We start from the raw sequence: 19,827 nt of genomic DNA, 5'->3' as shown, positions 1-19,827 counted from the left end.
ATATATATCTACTATTGCGAATGGCAATTTGAGAGAAAAAATTGTCGTTTAGTGATATAACTGTCAGGACAACAATTTCGATCCGTGCAAAATAGCGATGATAATGTTTAGATAGTTTTATCGATATTTAGATATATTAATTAATAATATTAACGAACGACGTTAATATTACGAATCAGTTACGAATCAGACGTTATAAATTTTTCTCTTTAACTTTTAGATATATTTTATCTTTTAGATATATATCTACTATTGCGAATGGCAATTTGAGAGAAAAAATTGTCGTTTAGTGATATAACTGTCAGGACAACAATTTCAATCCGTAGAAAATAGCGATGATAATGTTCAGATACTTTTATCGATATTTAGATATATTAATTAATAATATTAACGAACGTACAAGTTACGAATCAGACGTTATAAATTTTTCTCTTTAACTTTTAGATATATTTTATCTTTTAGATATATATCTACTATTGCGAATGGCAATTTGAGAGAAAAAATTGTCGTTTAGTGATATAACTGTCAGAACAACAATTTCAATCCGTAGAAAATAGCGATGATAATGTTCAGATACTTTTATCGATATTTAGATATATTAATTAATAATATTAACGAACGTATAAGTTACGAATCAGACGTTATCGATTTTTCTCTTACAATTTCATAATTTTATATCAAACACGATAAATAAACGACATGTACAGTTTATAATATCCACTTGTAAAATTTCATTTGTTTTATGATGTTGTTAGCGTTATGCTAGATGAATACTAATTAATACTTATAGTGTATAACTTTTGATTTGTGACATTTCATCAATAATATGAATTAATGGGTAAAACACGGGCATAGTGATATAGAATACGTAATATCTGACATGGTTGAATTTCAACGAACTTGCGATCATTATGTCAGGGTGTTCAACCTACACAGGACATCAACGACTGGGGCTCGACGAATTTTCAGCAAGGTCTGCATCCTGAATTATATTATACTCGTAATCGGGATGCAGTATACCGCTAGGAACGTCAGGGACAAATATAATAAGCGCTGTACCTTGTTGATAATTATAATGGAAGCCCAGCAAAGCCGAATTGAAGTGTATACTAAGTGGATACTAAGTGTAGCCGGACCTCTACGGATTACTGTGAACGCGGTACGTTTAAACGATTTTGCAGCCGTCAGTCATTTACGGTATCCTAATGTCTACGTATTTGAAAAGTACTCTCCACTTAACGGAGTGAAAAACGAACGATATGCGTGTTTACACGAAAATGACCATTTTGCCATCCAAAGTAGACCTCGTTTCGAGTGTTACTCGCTACTAGTTTACATGTAAACTACAGTAGAACTTTGTTTATGTGAAATCCATTTGAGTCGCCATTTGTCAAATCGGTTAACTCTACAAAAAGAAGAAAAAAAGGTAAAGAAAATCTATGAAATTGCATGGAATAAAAACTGTAGTAGGTGGTAAAGGTTTCAATGTGTTTTACTTTTGGTTTCGATACAGGACGCACTGTAAGAATTTGGTCTACGAGAACAATAGAATTAGTTTATTACTGGCAGACGGTTGCCCGCATTTAGTTTACTGTTTAGTTTATCGTTCACACTTTGCCGGCGTTTAGTTTAGCGCGCATTATTTTATTATCTAAATTTAACTGGATCTAACATTATTCATTTTCTTAATTTAGTTTGAAGTATCTGTTATTTTCTTCGTTTCAAACGCCACCGTCCCGTTCTGGAATTTCTATTTCAATTTACCGTGAAAACATGGATAATGAATTTTCACTTATTTCTATTTAATTTGATCAATTGTAAATTACAAAATTACACACAGTTACTATATGATTTTATTCATGTACCTCCATATACACGAAGAACATATATTCTTTAATCGACAGTCTTTAAAGGGAACAAATTAGTCATCGTAAATAAATAAGATCGTATTAATTAATCAATTTCCTTTAAACGAATAAAGATGTTCGAAACATCAGTCATCTTTAACAGAAAAGTTCTCACGACGTTTCTGTGCGAAGATGCAGGCGTTCAGCCAAATCGTGTAGAGTATAAGCGATAAATGAAATTTCAGCTGGTTGAATACGAATAAACGAAGCTTGACCAGTCGCGGTTCAACGAAGGTAAAATCGTCTAAGAAATTGACGATATTTCTTCGATATACAGAAGCGGAACGTTTTCCCACATTGGCCGAATGAATTTTTAGATTCAATTTTCGGATGGTCCGCACAAAGGCATGTTTATGAAACCTTTCAGGGAAAGTAGTGGGCTGGCTCTGTTGAACGTCTACGAGAATATCATTTATACGAGATATCGTAGTACTTAGGAAAGTTTAAACAGTCTCGATTGCCATTCGTTGCGTTAGACGTTCGTATTTCGATTAAACGTCTTTGTTCCTCTTACTCTTAATTCGCGAAATTTGGAAATGTTGCGTATTTTTATGAGAAACATATTATCCGCGATTAACACTTTTCTGATATCGAGTAAATCACACTCAACCCTTTTCTTGAAGCATATGTACGATGATTAGTACTAACACGTTTTCTAATTTAGATTATTTTTATTTTAATTTAGAAATATTTGGTATATCATATGTGATTGTACAAGATATTCAAACGTTTACAGACGTATTTTATTACGCTTTCTTATTAACAATAATTGCTTCGAGCTAAGCTACTGCTGTTTTCATCGTTCTTCATGTTGGATCTTGATCGATTGAAGCGCGACAACGCGCAAAAGATTGCTGAATTACGAGGGAAGAATCGAGTCGCGACATAAATATTAATTGCGCGTGAAATTGTGTGGATAAGGGGGATCGGATTTTTCCTTGGTCGCAGCAGAGGTAAATCGTCTCGAAAAGGGAGATTTAACGTACCGTGTAAGCGACGATGAAGTTTAAAATGAATACTTTATGTAAGCGAAGTTTACGCGTTGGTAGCTCGAACTTGGAAATGCTATTGAATCGCTGCTCGTAAGTCGAGACCCTCAGGTCTCGGACATCATGCTCCTGAAGTTATACAACCTGTTCGGGACAATTGTAAGCCAGACGGTGCACCTATTTCATCGGTATCAAACTGTAAGACTGGCCACCATCCATCCTTAGGACTATGAATTCCGTGTTTAGCGAGATGTGAGAAATAGTTCATGGGATCTCCAGCCCACCACGACTATTTAGTTATTCTGTTACAGAGCATCTATAAATCGAAAGAAATTCACAATTGAATTGATTTAGAGCCGGAGACATGGAAACTTCCAACTCATTGACAACAAATTTTTAGGAGAGCTAATTATACGACCAGCAATTGCGAAATAAGATATTGAAACGAGATTCGCTGTGATCTCCGAGATTCGAGACGATAGGTAGACACCAGTTGTGAAAACTGACAATAAGACAGATACCAGCTTAGAGTCTCGCTTTCATTCAGAGACGTAGCGCCTCGAGTTTCTTTTTTAATGTGATCTACTGATCTACAGCTTTGCAACTGTCGCTGTGGATACGTTGCGTTCCATTTCAGTTTCCGTTTTGTACTACTCCACTCGAGGATCATAAGCCGCGGCGCGTCGATTCAAATACGTGTAAAGCAAAAGCATACGTGTAGATACGTGACAAGAATGTTTCTGGGTCAGCGGGTTGAAGAAAGATGTCATGTTACGTACGCACGAGTCAAAAAGAAAATCGACAACGTGCGAGCTAGATTTTTTAACATTTCAAGTATTTAAAGTTTTTCCATGAAGCGACAGTCGTATTTCAATTTATTTTTGCGGACAAGTGCAACTGCAACGTTTTTCATTGTTCATAATTTTACTGACACATGCGTGGGTGTTGTCATTATTGCTATTACTGCTATTATTATTATTATATCGGATTTTATCTCTCCAAAACCTAATACAAAAATTACTCTAGCGTTTCCATCGAAATCTTATGCGTTCAATGTCAAGCTACTTTATCCACCATTGGAAGTCAAGAGGTAGCATAGTCAGAGGAAATCTGTACGGAGACGCTAATAACAGAGCGCGTAAATAACGCGATTTACGGTGGTCGGCCGACGCGCAACATACGTCGCATACCGTCGTAACATAAGCCGGGACAGAGCATAGTCACCAGGTCGGCAGATATATACACGTCACAATTGCACGAGCAACACATGTATTCCGTGAACTGACGCAGGTATGCGTCCCGGTGCGATGGCAAAGGGCTCACCTAATTGTTGCTAGTAGCGTTCGTAGAATACAGCCGGTTCAGTAGCTTCGTTTTGCTGTGTGCGATTCGCTGCCAGCTTCCGTATGGACGCACGTGTTCTGTCGTATATATTAGCCAGACCGTACGTTCCTTGGCGAGAATATACGTGTTAATGGATCCTTGCACGCTGAGTTAGGTTCATCTGGTAGATAGACATGCACGTTGCCAGCAACAGAGCTCTAATTACCGAGACTGCTTCGCAACACATTGGCTCGCGAGCGACAACGATACGACTTTCCAAAGCAAACGCCGGCTTCAACTTCTCCAATTGGTTGGTCATAATGCTTGTTCAATTTGTAGCGATAGTCAAGTTAACTTGGTCGAAGGTTAGGCTGTTATGTACGTTCTCATCGTTGATGAGTTATGCTACTGTTGCTAGATAGCCGGCGATGTTTAGCTCGAATTGATGTTCATGCGGAAATTACACATATGGGACGTACATGGAACAATTTGGGCATTTGAAATAAATCATTCTTTGAAACTAATTACTTACAGGACTTGATTTTTGTTGCGATTTATGGTGATTTTTATATTGTATATAATTTATTATTGACTTGATATGGACAAAGATCGTTGGGTCATTTATATTTAAGGATTAAATGGATTCACCATGTAGCATACGTATTCGAGATTTAAACGGGTACAAATTATTTTTAGTTCATTTCGTTATTTTAGCCACACATTTTTAGCGATTTGTAAATACTAAAGTATGTGTGAATTTTATAAAAGATATACAACGATCGATCTCGTTAAATAATTAATTTCATAATATTGAAACTTAAGTAGTGAATCTTATAGGAGCGCAATGTATAATTTTAGAAGCTAACGGTTAATAGTTTAGTAAATCTAATGCTTCTTGTTACAGGGAAAATTTTCACCTGTCACGGGCGTCTTAGTAGAAAGCATTTAGCAGATGTTAGTTTTGCAATTCACATTTATCTCTGTACACATTAAAGTCAACTACAGTTACAGATTCAGGACAATTAGTTGTGCCTCGATCGAGTTTAGCATAGGACACGAATGCTATATAAATTTAGCTGTTCGTAACATGAAGTATAATGTCTACAATATAGTCAAATTATCCCTTAAACTTTAAATTTATTCTGAAAATAAAATCACAGTTACATCATCAATTCTCATTCATGCGCCCATCAACGTCAATTACGAAGCACCGTGCGTCATCGGTAAAATCGTTCAACAAAGCGAACAGCATCCGGCAAAGAAACATTAACTTCGATAAAACCATTTCGCTAGTAATGACGGCGTATTCAGCTCGAACGCGTGTTAATGCGTGGGAATTCCATTCGGAGGTGCCTTAATTCGACGACGCCTTTGTCATCGGCAACAACGATTCTGCTTGAAACAATTTCAAGGGAGGATTTCACCCTAGACGTAACTACGACGACGACGTCTGCACGCATGGCCACGACTTGCGGTGGAAGAGGATGGCGATCTCTCGACGAACTATTTCAATTCGCCGAACAATTCCCGATATTAGTGGAATTATGGGCGCTAGACGCGCGTATTCCTCGAAATACACGACAACCCGCTACACAGGTAGTTAGAATTATGTAGATTAAGCCGGTTCGCTTGGCGTGTCCAAGTATACGGAAGCTCCTCGACAAATGTCACGCTGGGTATGTTCTTCGATACTCGAGGAGAGGCGTAGAATCCTACTCACAGTGATATCCCTTTCCGTGTTAAGAATCCGTCCTGTGTTCATTGGAATTTAACTGTTAGAGGAAAATGAGACTGGAGGATTGATAGAGTGGATATGACAGCAATTGGGAAAGCGTAAAAGAAGTTTAAGTAACTTTTATTTTCGGCTTTATAATAAAGTTTTGTTAAGTCGAATATGCTAAATGTTATGGAGGATTTTTAACATTCTGTAAGTTGTCAATCAATCCCATATTACTAAAATTCTTTCTACATTTCGTTTTTTTCGTATCATTGATTACGCGTATCTTTGACTTCTATAAAGCTTCATCGATGTATCAACTACGTTTCAAAGACGTACAGCTTGTGTTTATTTTCCATTAGGTCGAATTAAAATTCACCCACTTAATCATGCGATGGTATTAAAATCAGAATCACGTTTTCTAAATAACATGAAATATTTCAGGAACTTACGATTTTCAATTCTGTAATTCTAACTTTAATTCTAATTTTTAACTCCTTAAGAATCCCAGGAACCTAACGGTTTACAGTTTCTCTATCTTCTGAAATCAACTAGAATCAAATCTACGCGACGATAGATAGAATTTCCACCGTTCGATTATTCTCACAGATCCCAGCGCAACCAACAAGGGGCAATCGTATTCATCAAGATTGGATGCCGATAAAACTTTAAATACCGCCATCGACATTAGTGCGGGGCCGATCAACCTGATTCCCCATCGCCTTCTTGCCTTCGTGCCTAAAGTCGAGCGGAAGGGGAATCTTACGACGTGGTCGTAACTCAAACAGCCGGCCTCTATTTCTACGCAGAAGTAAGATCGACGTCGGCCGTAAGTATACCATCCAAGATAGATTAGGATTCGAGTCGTGGCGACTGTTCGTTCTGGAGTCCTCCTCTCAAAAACGATCCCGTGCCGATCTCAAAGCCGTAATGATTAATGGAGTTAGGGCGGTGCGCGCAGTTCCGTAATACCGTGGCAACTATCGAGTCGGAATTACAGTTGAGAAACTTCGAGGTGAGTTAGGGGACCGACGTCGTCTCGGTCGGGGATCTACCCTGTCTCCTTGGCTCCGCAGCTATCCGACCACGTTCCAAACTCGATTTGATTTTGATTCGACATACACTGGAAACGCATTTAATGCATGCGCTTACGTGCCAAGTACGCGTGTATCGACTAAGAATGAACATCGCTCCGTGGATCATGCAAGCGCCAGTTTGAACATCTTCGGGGCTGGTTAGCATTTAGAGCGACTCACTACGTCTCTGTGCGTCGACGTATGTTCTCCAACTTATTAATGTTAAGGAGTGGATATAATATTTTGACGTACTGTGAAGAGCACACGAGTAGATAAACTCTTGTTACTATTATATTCTTATCATGCGAATCACGATTTGTCCCAATTTGAATAAAATCCTAGATACCGACGTATACAGGAATAGTCGATTCGGCGTGGTATCGTATATTTTTATAAAAATTAAAGTTTCTGTATGAAATAAAATTTATGCGCGAAATAAAGGTTCCTTTAATGCTGATACAAATCGTCGATCTTCCTTGATAATGAATACGACACATTGTCTCACATTTTCTTCTTTTTGGTGTCTGCTTCTAATCTTCCAATGGAACGGTTCTGCTCTTACTATTTTGAATTTTTAACGTCCCTGATTATCAGGCGAAACAGAAAGGGATTAAAGCGAATCTCGGTGCAAACCCGATTCGCCTGACCGAGCGAAGAGACGACACTCCCGAAGACCCTTCGGGACTGAATTAAATCGATAGAATTCGACACCGGTTTTCCGCTAGAAAAACCACACTTCTGTGACAGTTGAAAGCGCCCCATCGACGACACAACGATTTGTCGTCACTTTGAATTCCTCTGAAGCAATTTTCCCCCTGGGGTAATATCGAGCGGGCGGCAAAGAACGTTTGTCATTCTTCTGCATCGACGAGAGTCTACGTTAAACAGGCATCCACCATCGATTCTACGCCCCTCGTTAAGTGTCCCAGGTAACGGGTGCGCATTGCGCTGTTCCTTTTTATGCCGGTCATTGTTCCAGTGATTTCAAACGCGGAAATGTAGCGATGAAATTTTACGTAATTTTCAGACGTATGTCATATTGAATGGGATATGGCGTGGTAATATTAAGAATGGAGAAGTCTCGTGATCATCGTTTTATGATTGATTTTTTGTACGACCGATAAAATTTAAACAATTTCTTCTTTTTCGTGTAACATTTGTAATTGCGTAATCGTTCTAGCGCAATGAAAGAAAAGTAGTAAGGGGTAAATAATAAATTTTTGTTAGAGCATATGAAAAAGAACTAAGTAAAATTTCGTACATAATATTTGGTCGGATGTTATATCCAGTATTTTCGATTTTTTTTTTTACTCCTCGTATCATCCTGTCACTATACCTATCAATATTTTTGCCTGATGTACCTTTTAATCAAAGTTACCTGCACATGCTTCGAGTGATCTATATTTATGTAACGTTTTTTATATTTATATTCATAGAGTATCCTAGCCAAGCTTAACCAGAAAAAAACGCGGAATTCTTCATATATATTTAAATATATACATAGTACAATCAAAAAGCAAAGAATATATAAACCAATATCGCAATTTATAAAATATAGCCAATGATATTGTACAGAGGACATCTTTAAAATTTCTTCCAAAATTTTTCCGCCATTTCTATGATTTTCTAAATTTGTAGACGTGAATGATCGAATGAAAAGAGGTTGTTCAATACAAGTGAGTTACGTGAGCCCCTGACATTCATGGAGTGGCCCTGTAAAAGATTGAAATATGAGAAATTCTGTGACTTCAGGTTGAATATGTCTTATGCGAAATGAATTGCAGCTAATGAAAGTATTAATATCTTTAATATACGATCTTTTCATAGCAGACATAGCGTGAAGTCTACCTACGAAAGAAAGGAAGCATGTGAAGTATTCTTAATATTAAATTTTAATTGCGAGAAGAGCCAAGAAAACTGTTTCAAGTACAGAATGTAAGGAATTTAGAATGGTGGGTGTACATGATTATTTAATTTCATATAGAGGTATTTCAGGTACACTTCAAATTAATTGTTCAAATTTGATATTTTTAATCACAGTTCTATGCTATTCTACCTGCAAACGTTCCCAGTGTGCTCTGGTAAACAATTAACTGATTTCTACATAGACCACGACATTCTCCTGTATTACAACGTAGAGTATAGATTAGGATCTCATTACGGTCGATATAGGATATGTGTATTGAATTAAAGCAAATGTAATTGTATTTTCACGGACAATTAAGTTCCGAACCTACATCTAAATTAATCCAATCCCTAATAATACTTAATCACTTTGACAAAACGTAAAACTCGCTATAATTCGGAAACTCGAAATTACGTTAAAACACGTTATTCTAAATCATTTTATTACTTTTATCGCGAAATTGACTTGTAAATTGTCTTTGCTCGTTACAGAAGCTCTTTCTGTTCGTTCAACTGACAAACGTCAAATGTAACAAAGGTAGTATCGCTGAAAAGAATTTCATTGCATCCGCGAAAAAAAAGGGGAAATGGCTGAAATTTTACAGCGGAGCAAAATAGCGGGTGCGCTAATTTTTCGTCACACGACTCGATTTTACAGGCCATAAAAAGGCCCGTATAATTCGAACGAATGACACGTCTTCTGATAAAAGTTGATTTACAATAGTTGCTTAATCGTCGCTGAACGAGAGCTGAATATCATTGTTGTTACGACGGTAGAATATTTTATTTTATAGTCTTAATGTTTGCGTGAAAAATGATTACTTTAATTACGACAAAACAACTCAAAAGGTTCTTTGCCCGTACGTGATAATTTTTATTTAAAAAACATATAGTCGTTAATATAGTTTCATAGAATAATAATATGTTAACAATACGCCACCGTGCATAAATAATGAAAAATAGAAATAACATTTTCTTCAGTATAATTAGTTGTATGTATAAGCAAGCATTTACCTATTTACAGTGGAACGTGTCTGACATAACACGGTTCGATGCTCGTTCTACTTAAAGTCGCGTCAGTATGCATTGGTGTGGGGAGCACGAGACGGGTACGGGTTCTCAGGGCGTAGAACCACGCCCTGGATGGGTAAACCCCGATGAATCTGATGATCTTCTATAGCCGGATGGTGGCTGGTCGGCGCCTTTGGCACTCGCCAATGGCCGATCCGGTGCGGAGAACTTCGGAGAAGTTTGTGGGCTCACATCTGCCAAGACCACTCACCTCACCTTCTTGTGGGGCTTCCCGTCACCCTGCACCGGCCTTGACCAGTGTAGAGTGTGAAAGAGTGAGTGGCACAGGATGGAAACCCTTGTTGACGACCTCGGCGATATTCTTTTGGAATTATGGACAGCAAACTGAATCAAAAAATCGTTTACGGTGCAGGGGAGGGATACCCCAGTACCGGCGCAAACCCCACGTTGTAAAGCGGGCCCCACTGCGTCGTTATCGAGCAATCGTGGCCATCCAGGGGTGGGCCGCCAGGCCCCCGGACGCGTTTATGCGTCTGGCGAGGGAGACACGCGAACCGGGGGGTCTCGGAGAGGGTCGAGAGCCGACGACAAAATGTCGTGTTCTTCCTCTCCGGCCGTTGCGGCCGCGGCCCGCAAGCGCTCGTACCACAAGATTACCGGGTCCGCTGAAGGCACCGTCGCCGCCGCTACCATCCGCGGCGGTGCCGACGGCAGCGACGACGCGCGAAGCGACGAAACGAAGACCGGACCGATCGACAAATAATTGACCGTAAAGGACGCGGAACCGATCCACGGTCAGGAAGAAGAGGACGGCCAATCTCTCCTTCTGGAGAGAGAGGTCAGCCGTCTCCGAGAGACGGTGGAACGGTTGACTAAGGAACCCACGAAGAGGGCAGCCGAAGGTCCCAAAAACGACGGTGAAGGACAAGAGGTTGGAATCACCTCTACGAGGGGGACGAAAGAAAGTGCCCCCGGGGCCCCAACGGGAGCGATTATGGGTCCCCCTCCCCCCACCTCCATCACAGCCCTGGTCAGCGTCGCGCCGTTTCCGTCCCGACGAGTTGAGGAGTAACGTAAAGGACAAGGAAACGGACAGATTCGGTGGTTCAGGACCTCGAGATCTGCCACAGGATCTCAAGATCCTCTTCCTCCGTAAGTTGGAGTAGTGGCAAGAAATAAAGCCAGAGGGAACGATCGAGGTCGGAACAAGCATGAAGTGTCTGGGTCTGACCCTCGACAGCCACTGGATCTTCGGCGCTCACTTCGAGCGCCCGGCACCGTTGTCGAGGTGACGACGAACGCATTAGGACGTTTTCTGCCTCGGCTGGGCGGGCCCGACGTCCAAGTGCGCCGGCTGTACGCCGGTGTGGTGCGATCGAGGCTCCTCTACGGAGCTCCGATCTGGGCGGAGGATCTGATGGCCAGCCGCCGCAGTCTTTTGAAGGTCAGGAGACTGCACAGGACGATGGCCATCAGGGTAGTGAGGGGCTTCTGCACCATTTCAGCGACAGCAGCGGCGGTGCTCGCCGGGTTTTCCCCGTTCGAATTGCAGGCCCTGAGATGTCACGAGATTTATCTCCACACTCGGGGTCTGTCGGACGGGGTCGGCCCGGTGGACGCCAACATTAGGGTTCGTGCTCGACAGATGACGCGCCAGCCTCGACATGAGAGCGGGTGCGCCGGGGCTAAGGATCCTCGAGGCCGTCTTTCCAAACTGGGACGTTTGGTTGGACGGGGACAGGCCTCTTCTGATCTACAGGGTGACGCAGATGCTCACTGGACACTGGTGCTTTGGTGAGTATCTGCACCGAATCGGGAAAGAGGCGACCGCTCGTTGCCACCACTGCGATGCGAGCGTGGACTCGGTTCAGCATACGCTGGAGTACTGTCCGGCGTGGGCGCTGCCGCGTCGCGACCTCATCGTGGAAATCGGATGGGACCTCTCGCCGCCGACGATCCTCGGGGCACTGTTGGTGAGCGAGAGAGGGAGGAGGGCCGTGACCTCCTTCTGTGAGCAGGAGTTCTGTGTGCTTCGGAAAGGGGTAGCGAGGTGAGAGTGCGGAACTCCCACCCCGAGAGGATCGGTCGGCATGGGCGCGGCAGAGGCCGTGGACGCGTTTCGACGAGGTGCGCTAAGTCCGCCGCGCTCCCCGGTGGAGGTCAAACTTAGGCACTGGTAGATCAGCGCCTCGGGACCGCCAAGCAGTCCGGTAGGGGAACCAAACTGCCTTGCACGACGGCTCCGGCGACGAGGCGCGGTGTGACGTGACCGCTCCATTGGGGGATGCATTTTGTGCGCTGGGAGGGGGGGGGTGTCGCTCACACCAGTTCCCGGGCCTCTCTCGATCGCAGCTGGGACAGTCATCGTGGAGGTTTTAGTCGGTTGGAGTCCGGCACTACCACGCCGCTTTTCCCCAGAAGGGGCCTGGTGTCCGTGCGGATTTCGTCCACGTTAATAAAAAGAAAAATAAAGAAAAGTATGCATTGGACTGTTTCTTTGGTTAGTATATTTTTACTTCTGTATTAATTATAATGTGTATAATTTTTAATGTTCTTTATTAATTAGAAAATTTTAATTATTTCAGAAAAATATGTGTTCAACACTGCCATTCATAAGTGTTAGTACACTTTGATCGATCTGTAGTAATTGTATGTGAATTTTAACAGTGTTCGGATTAATAATGAACGTTAGAGGTTCAGAAACTTTTAAGCAGTAATATAGTCTCACTTGAGAGAAACTTCTTCGCTAAGTTCGTACTTTCTCGTGTTCCTTTGTGGAACATTTCGTTTAATTCTTCTTATGTTCGTTTTGCACCAGGGCAAAAGCGCCTTTCCGTTTAAACCGCTCGACAAACAGAGCTTCCGGTTACATATTGGCTTAACATCCGACCGGATGCTTGTGCGGGACTTAATACTTTACGTATCGTATGTCTGTATGATATTTCGCTGTTGTTTATTATGGAAAGTCGTGTTTTTTGTGCATATAAGCGACTGCGAAAGCAGATGTACCTGTTACATGGACTCTGCTTTTTGCTTGTAGGAAAGATACCTTCCGTTTATTGTGAATAATTTTTTTTTTATATAACATATCTTCCACAAACACGAAAACCATTTTATATTTTTTAGATGAGATTGAAGAATCGTGTATATGTAATTTATAGTTTGTAGAATACATGCAACGATATGAAAGGAGTGGAACAAAAGAATAGACAACTAAATTCAATTTTTACTTCAATGAATTTTGTATGTTTCTTAGAGAAATTCATGATTTCCTATGATTTTTGTACGTTCTTATATTTTACGAAGCTTTTCAAGAATTTGTCATACGTTCTTTTGCAAAATACATGATTTTCTCCGATTTTCACAACCGTATCGTGAAATATCTGAACAAAAGTTTTCTACTATCACGGAATTAAGCAGGGCAATGAATAAGACCAATTGTGATCTATGCAAATATAAATACCATATAATTTATTGTTAACAGAAATAAAAGGATAAAATTCTAATGATTTGACATATAAAATTTCTGTGATTTCTAAATTAAGAAATCATAATGTCGAAAATATTAGCAATTAAATTAGACGGGTTAACAGATTAAATCGTATTCATAGATCGATCGTGATACTTCGTAGATTTCACTTTGCGGAACTCATTTATGATTCTACATAATCGATTTCCATCGATTGAATGTCTATCTCATAAAACGACCACGATCGCATGGTTAAATCATAGCGGCGGCTAGTGTTTGCAGACGCCGCATCCGAATTCCGGCAATAACTGAGCCGGTAATGGACGATCGGGCGTCTGTCTGAAATTGTTTTACAAATGAGTCAACTGAGCCGGCAATAGATCAATTCGGTCGGCAATTTGCCGGCCACTTTCAAACCTGTCGACAGTAAAAATACACGGAACGCGATTTATGTGTCGCGGATCGGTTTCATTCCGCGGGCGGAACCTCGTTACAACAACGAATCGCCACGTTCGACGACTATTATTTCTCTCCTGCGGTCGTGACAGACGCGTTCAATTGACGTCCCGCAATGTCGAGCTTTCATTCCGCGAATCGAACTTAGCAACCGAATTCGCCTCAACTGGAAACTGTCTACGATTCTGTACGGTATTTGTAATTCCATCGTTCACAAAAGTTGCGCTTCGAAACCCGGCTTCGTGTCGAAACGGGGCTTACAAGTCAAATATCGAGAATTTCATTTAAATGTTACCACCGCTTTATTCTCTTCGATTGGCAAACTTTCGCACGACCTATAGCATCGGAGCCGTCGAACTCTGCGTATTCGTGGAGACTAAAGCGAGAATGAATATCTTTTCTCTAATTATATTTATAAATTCCGAAGACGAGATGTCAAGTACCCCAAGCAATCAGTTTTTTATACTTTCTGCAAACTTAAGAGATTTGTCAAGAAAGAAACATTATTGAACCTAAAATAATCCAAAGAACGTAGCAGGATTGGAAATAAAAAGGCCGAGGATCGATTATCATCTTCGATGAATATTAACAATTTTAATAATTGACAAACGCAAGAATGTAAGAACATTTATTTTAATTTTCTGGGAACGGAGCAGATGTTGTTGTTTTACATTCCTTATAAGGAAGACAGTAGGTTTTACAATATCGTAAACGATCAACGAAGACGCGACACGTAGTATGTGGTTCCTTAACATGGTTGAAGATGACTTTACCATTTTTGACATATTGATCGAATGGTATATCCCAGATCATTGGCCATCCAAAACCTTGGGCTATCTTTGCACAATAGCTGTGTCGAAAAGAATTTCATTAGATCGTTGATGGACTTATACATTTAAGAAAAGAATGCAACTTCTTATCCTTGGTACATAAAAAAACGAGAGTTATTTTTTGTCTAAGATAGTTGCTGACGATAGTACTCGAGTTATTTTATTTTAATACAGTTGGAATGAAACTTTCGTATCTTTTATTGCTTTCTTATAAGACAACGAATATCGCAAAATATTTTCTTTTTATAGTTGACAAGCTAAATTTCAACCGATCGACTTCCAGATAGTTTTTAACACTTTTACACGACATTTCGTCGTTACGAAAGCTTTTGTGCATTACCTGCTATTGCAATCTAGTCTGAACAATCGATAGCCACAGTCGCGTGCCAAGTGCCAGCTTTCCTGGATCAATCTTTTGGCGATTCCTAAACCCTGATACTCACAACTTACTGCTAAACTGCATTGTTCAAAGACGAGTCTTACGGGAAAACGTTCCCAAAGTCTAGGTGCTTCGAATACGAAAGCGAAAAATTCGATAAGATCGCGAAGAGGTCCGTCCTCGCAGCATCTTGCCAATTTACATAACATTTTCAGTTCGTTATGGTCCGTTATACAATTTAGGGCAGCACCAATTATACAGTTCTCTCGATTCTCAGCGATGATCGAGTATCCGGCCTTTACTTGTTCTAGCATCATACGTCTCCAAATAGGTGGAGCCTCTGTACCTCCGAGACCGATGTTGATGACTACCGGTTCGTGTTTGTAGTATGCTTCGCACATGAAATCTGCTACGTTCTCGTAATCGGGAGGTAGAGCCAAACGAGTTGTGAAAAATGGTTTATCCTGAAAATCCATTGATTAGTTTGTAAGTACACAGGAATTTTCAAAGATATAAGTAGGATCTTTTGTAAATGTTCGTATTTTTTGTTGGATTTTTAGCTCGATGGCATAAAATGATCGTCTGTTTGAAGAGTTTCATTAAATAGTATAATATTTATTGAGTAATATGTTAAATTACACATGTTATGATTTATTGATTTAGACTGTTATCGGGGATGTTGTTTTAGTAAATTCATAATTCATGCGTAATACCTTGAATAAAATATTACAGTTGAATTTTGATTATTTGAACGAACCATCACTCATGCGAATGTAGCAATAATTATTTCATATTATGAAGAAACGTGTTAGTATTTATATGGCCACCACTGTAGATAGGATAAAAAGGAGATAGACAAATCGACAAAATTAACGAATTGTGTATTATAAATAAAATACATACTGTAAAGTGTGAAATTACATCTAGAATTTGTAATCAGTTTTTAGGTTAGAATAGTAACTACACGCACATAAAAATTAACCTCAATTTCTATGATATGTAACGTCGTGATATAAGTTGAAACATAATATAGAGAATACTATATCAAGAGAACAAGCATATTTCAGTAAAATTAAATGTGTGGAAGCGTATATTGGATTCGTGAACGACATTAATTTAATATTAGAAGCTTTAAAATTGCACGTGTGTATAAGAAGATCGAAGCGATGAATATTTTCTTCGATGAAATACAAGTAACTTATACATACACAAGTAATTTGTACAATGCTTTCCAATTATTAAAGTAAATGTAAGTGTCGACGATGTAATCGTACTTCCATATAGGTTATATACGTAACCATTGCAGATTAAATCTACAACTATAGCAAAAAGTGCACTTACGCTGCATTTTACTCTCAAATTTTTTGCCGTACAATGAAAAGTTGCTCTCCTGCTTCCAATTCGACAGTATTTCGAAACATGTTTGAGGCATTTGCGGATGGGACTACTATACATTTTCAAGAGCGACGCAGCCATTTCATTTCGTTCAGTGCTCCTTTCCGATAAAATAACATTTTCCTTCAATCGCTATGTCACATTTTTTAAATTACATCTAGCTTACTTGCAATCGATTGAAACGCACATATACGCAGAGGATTCGCCTCCTCCTACGTATAATATTATATCTCGATTCGCTTAATCGTTCGATGTTTCAAACGTCGGCCAAAAAATCTATGTACGTATGTACGTATATTTCGGTTAACGAGATTACGAGACAAACTCACGCCAAAGATAAATTAATGTTATAATAAAATATTATCCCATAAATTAATTCGATAACCGTGAAATCAACGAGTTGTTTGATCGTCGTCGAAATAAACAGCAAACACGAATTATCCAGGTGGCGCTCAAAAACACCCGACATCATCATCCCCGAATATGATTTTTTAAAACCGTATTAATCTTGCTCCTCCGACGTGTATAGCGTTTACCATTAGTGATCAAGCGGATTAATTTTTTCGCTTTTCTAATTCGATACGATGTCGAGGCTATCGTGTCGCTGAATTATTATTATATGCATAAGAAATTATTAATCATGTTATACGTTATGTTATGTTTCGTTGCGGAATTTACTCGTATATATGCAACTTCACGCATTTGTGAATGACAGTATACGAGCTTCGCGATACACGTGACGCGCGAATTACATAAATGTACGAGAAAGCGAAGAGCCGCGAGCTGCGTTAGATTTTGAAAGAGCAGGTAAAACGATAACTCACACACGGCTCTATTCATTCATGACCGTTGTACAAAATGATATGGCAGCCTGCAGACCAGCTGATTTATGTATTACTCGCACCGCGTTTCACCGCCTCTGATATACGGTTATCTATACGCACGCGCGCTCACACGTACGCATACGTTACGTACATAGATTTATATGGAAATACACACACATACATATATATTCGTATAGTGGCGTCTGCACACACCACTTTTGTCTTAATGTGTTGCGTGTACATGTGTGCGTATACAAGATCGAGAGAATTCGTAACTCTGCACTAGCACATCAAGATTTCTGCCGGTCTACAAACGCGTATGCACTTAGGTATCGTAGAGACAAGTGTATAGCTACGATATACATTCAGCGCGAATCATACGCTCGCGCCTGAACGTACGTAAGATAGAGGAACGCAAAGGGGTAGCGAAATAGAGATACAGAAATTGTTAAATGGGTCACCGGATACGGGCTTGTTTCACGTAAGTTACCTACATGTTTCTGATTTTATTAAAGGTGCAAATGGTTGCTTTAGGAATATTCTGCTTTCGTTACAAGGGGCAAATGTTTGGATTTGAATGAAATCCTTCCTGACTTCGACCGGTCTCTTTCTTCAGACAGAGAAGTTTGTGTTAGTCGTTCAACGGAATAATATTGAACGTATAAAGTAAGAGAAACTTTGTGTAGATATTTCTTTTAGAGTAACTAGGCAGTTTTTTTATAAACTTCGTGTTTATTGGTAGATAAGAAAGAATCGTTGTTCACATGCCTGATCTTTTGTTTCCATCTCACGTAGAAAATTCTTTTGAAACACTGAAAGCTCTTTTTTCGCTCGAAACGAAAGCAACTTTAAGACATAAAAAGTTCGAGCATAAAAGTACATATTATGTAATATCCATCAATAGATATGAAAATATGGTGGTTGTTATTATATCGCGATCTAAACCAAACGCGCTATAAATCTCTAAAAATAACACTTCTAAGAGAAAACAAACCTGCTTACTCAATTTAGAAGCATTCACAGGTACACGAGGACTGTAGACTATCGTATGTTCGAACAAAGATAACGAGACAATGCTATATGTATATATATTTATTTATATATATGTACATATATCTATATATAAAAGTAAACGTGCTTGCATCAATTATTCTCTTTTATTCTCACTTCATCCGATACACCGAAAGATTACAATTTATCGGTGTAACAATGCCGAGCATTATTAATATCCATTAATCAAGGCTTGCTGACACGTGAAACGAGGGGATCCCGTGCATCACATAAATAAAACCAGCGATGAAAAAAGGAAACTGAACAATACGTTCCTGATGAAGCAGCGGCGAATGCGAGAGTGTATTTTGGATCTCCAGATTCGCCTGTCGAATCAATGACACTCGAAATGAGAAATTCTAGATCGCTAGGAAGGTTGCTATTCCAGTTAAGGTGAAGAGAAATGGACGGAAATATATGTTCCACAAATGTAAACGAATTTTCCTCCCATCTTAAAGCGAGTGTTTTTAAACGTGGAGTATCTTTCTTGTAAAAATTTCCTTCAAGTATAAAGCGTTTTTAATTAAATACGAAACATAAAATCCAGAATGAAGAAGATGAAATCAAATACGTTCATCAACCGTACATTAATAATTGTACAAATATATCAAATTAAAAGAAACATCCCACGATGTGAAATATTTTATAATATAAAAGTTATTCATATATAACATATAGGTCCATCTTTAACATACAAAATAGGTAGCAATTTGTAAAAATTGAAAAAACTTCACAGTAATATCGATCTACAAATTGCGTTGTAATTACCCGAATATATCGCAATACCTAAACAATTAATTAGCACATATAATACAATCTCTCTCAATTATCGACTTATCGCATTATAAATATCAATATGTTTGCAGGGTAAACTAACGCGTAATAAATTAAAGACAGGCATATTCATAAAGCAGCAACGAATCACAACACATTTTCAATTTATTTTAACAAATAAGATCTACGCTCTTTCTGTACACGCAAATAGTTTCAGCCTCCGTGAAAAGCGCACGCGAGTAAACGCGCTTCCATTTGACCGAAGCCAAACCTCTCACCGACGTTTCTGTTTGCCTGCTTTGCGAATCCCTGGCAATTTTTAAAGTATCAACCGTAACTACGCCGAGCCTTGTGACCTTTGGTTTCTCCACCAGCTTGGGAGTTCCCCGATATTTTCCGCTTACGAAGTTCTGATTCGTCGAAGCTGAAATCGTGAGCGTCACCCTTCTTGAATTTGCCTTCGATAGTAACGTATTTCTCTTTATATCTTCCATGTTCCTTCGAATGACCGCCGTGATCATCATTATCGTAAAAATCATGATTCTTCTTATACTCGTCTTTGTGATAAACGTTACGATAACCAGCTGCCTTGTGATCCACCTGACTGCTGTCTTTCTTTTTATGTTTGCCTCCTTTTTTACTTCCAATCTGTTCTGCCCTTTGACCTGAATTGTTTTCCCTATTCTCGTGAACTTTCTTCT

The 19,827-nt window shown here is 39.5% G+C and overlaps 1 protein-coding gene across 1 annotated transcript; it reads right to left on the bottom strand.

Annotated features, from left to right (window-relative positions):
- Positions 1 to 14,507: 14,507 nt before the first annotated feature.
- Positions 14,508 to 17,380, bottom strand: LOC126915375 (uncharacterized). The gene is made up of 4 exons (XM_050719978.1): positions 17,303 to 17,380; positions 16,425 to 16,578; positions 15,045 to 15,547; positions 14,508 to 14,724 (listed from the first exon to the last, which is right to left on the bottom strand). The coding sequence occupies exons 2-4, from the start codon at positions 16,557 to 16,559 to the stop codon at positions 14,508 to 14,510; spliced, it is 855 nt and encodes a 284-aa protein (XP_050575935.1). The 5' UTR covers positions 16,560 to 16,578; positions 17,303 to 17,380.
- Positions 17,381 to 19,827: the final 2,447 nt, after the last annotated feature.

The sequence above is a fragment of the Bombus affinis genome, chromosome 4 (genome assembly GCF_024516045.1).
Source record: "Bombus affinis isolate iyBomAffi1 chromosome 4, iyBomAffi1.2, whole genome shotgun sequence".
NCBI classification, from domain to species: domain Eukaryota; kingdom Metazoa; phylum Arthropoda; class Insecta; order Hymenoptera; family Apidae; genus Bombus; species Bombus affinis.
Note: the sequence above shows the minus strand (reverse complement) of the source record. Positions and strands in the feature narration are given on the sequence as shown.

Excerpts from the sequence above, each read along its gene's own strand:
- LOC126915375 (XM_050719978.1), bottom strand. The coding sequence starts at position 16,559 with ATGGCTGCGTCGCTCTTGAAAATGTATAGTAGTCCCATCCGCAAATGC. Across the intron at positions 15,548-16,424 it reads ATTTGAGAGTAAAATGCAGC|GATAAACCATTTTTCACAAC; the intron begins GTAAGTGCACTT and ends ATGGATTTTCAG. Across the intron at positions 14,725-15,044 it reads AGACTAGATTGCAATAGCAG|CTATTGTGCAAAGATAGCCC; the intron begins GTAATGCACAAA and ends TTTTCGACACAG.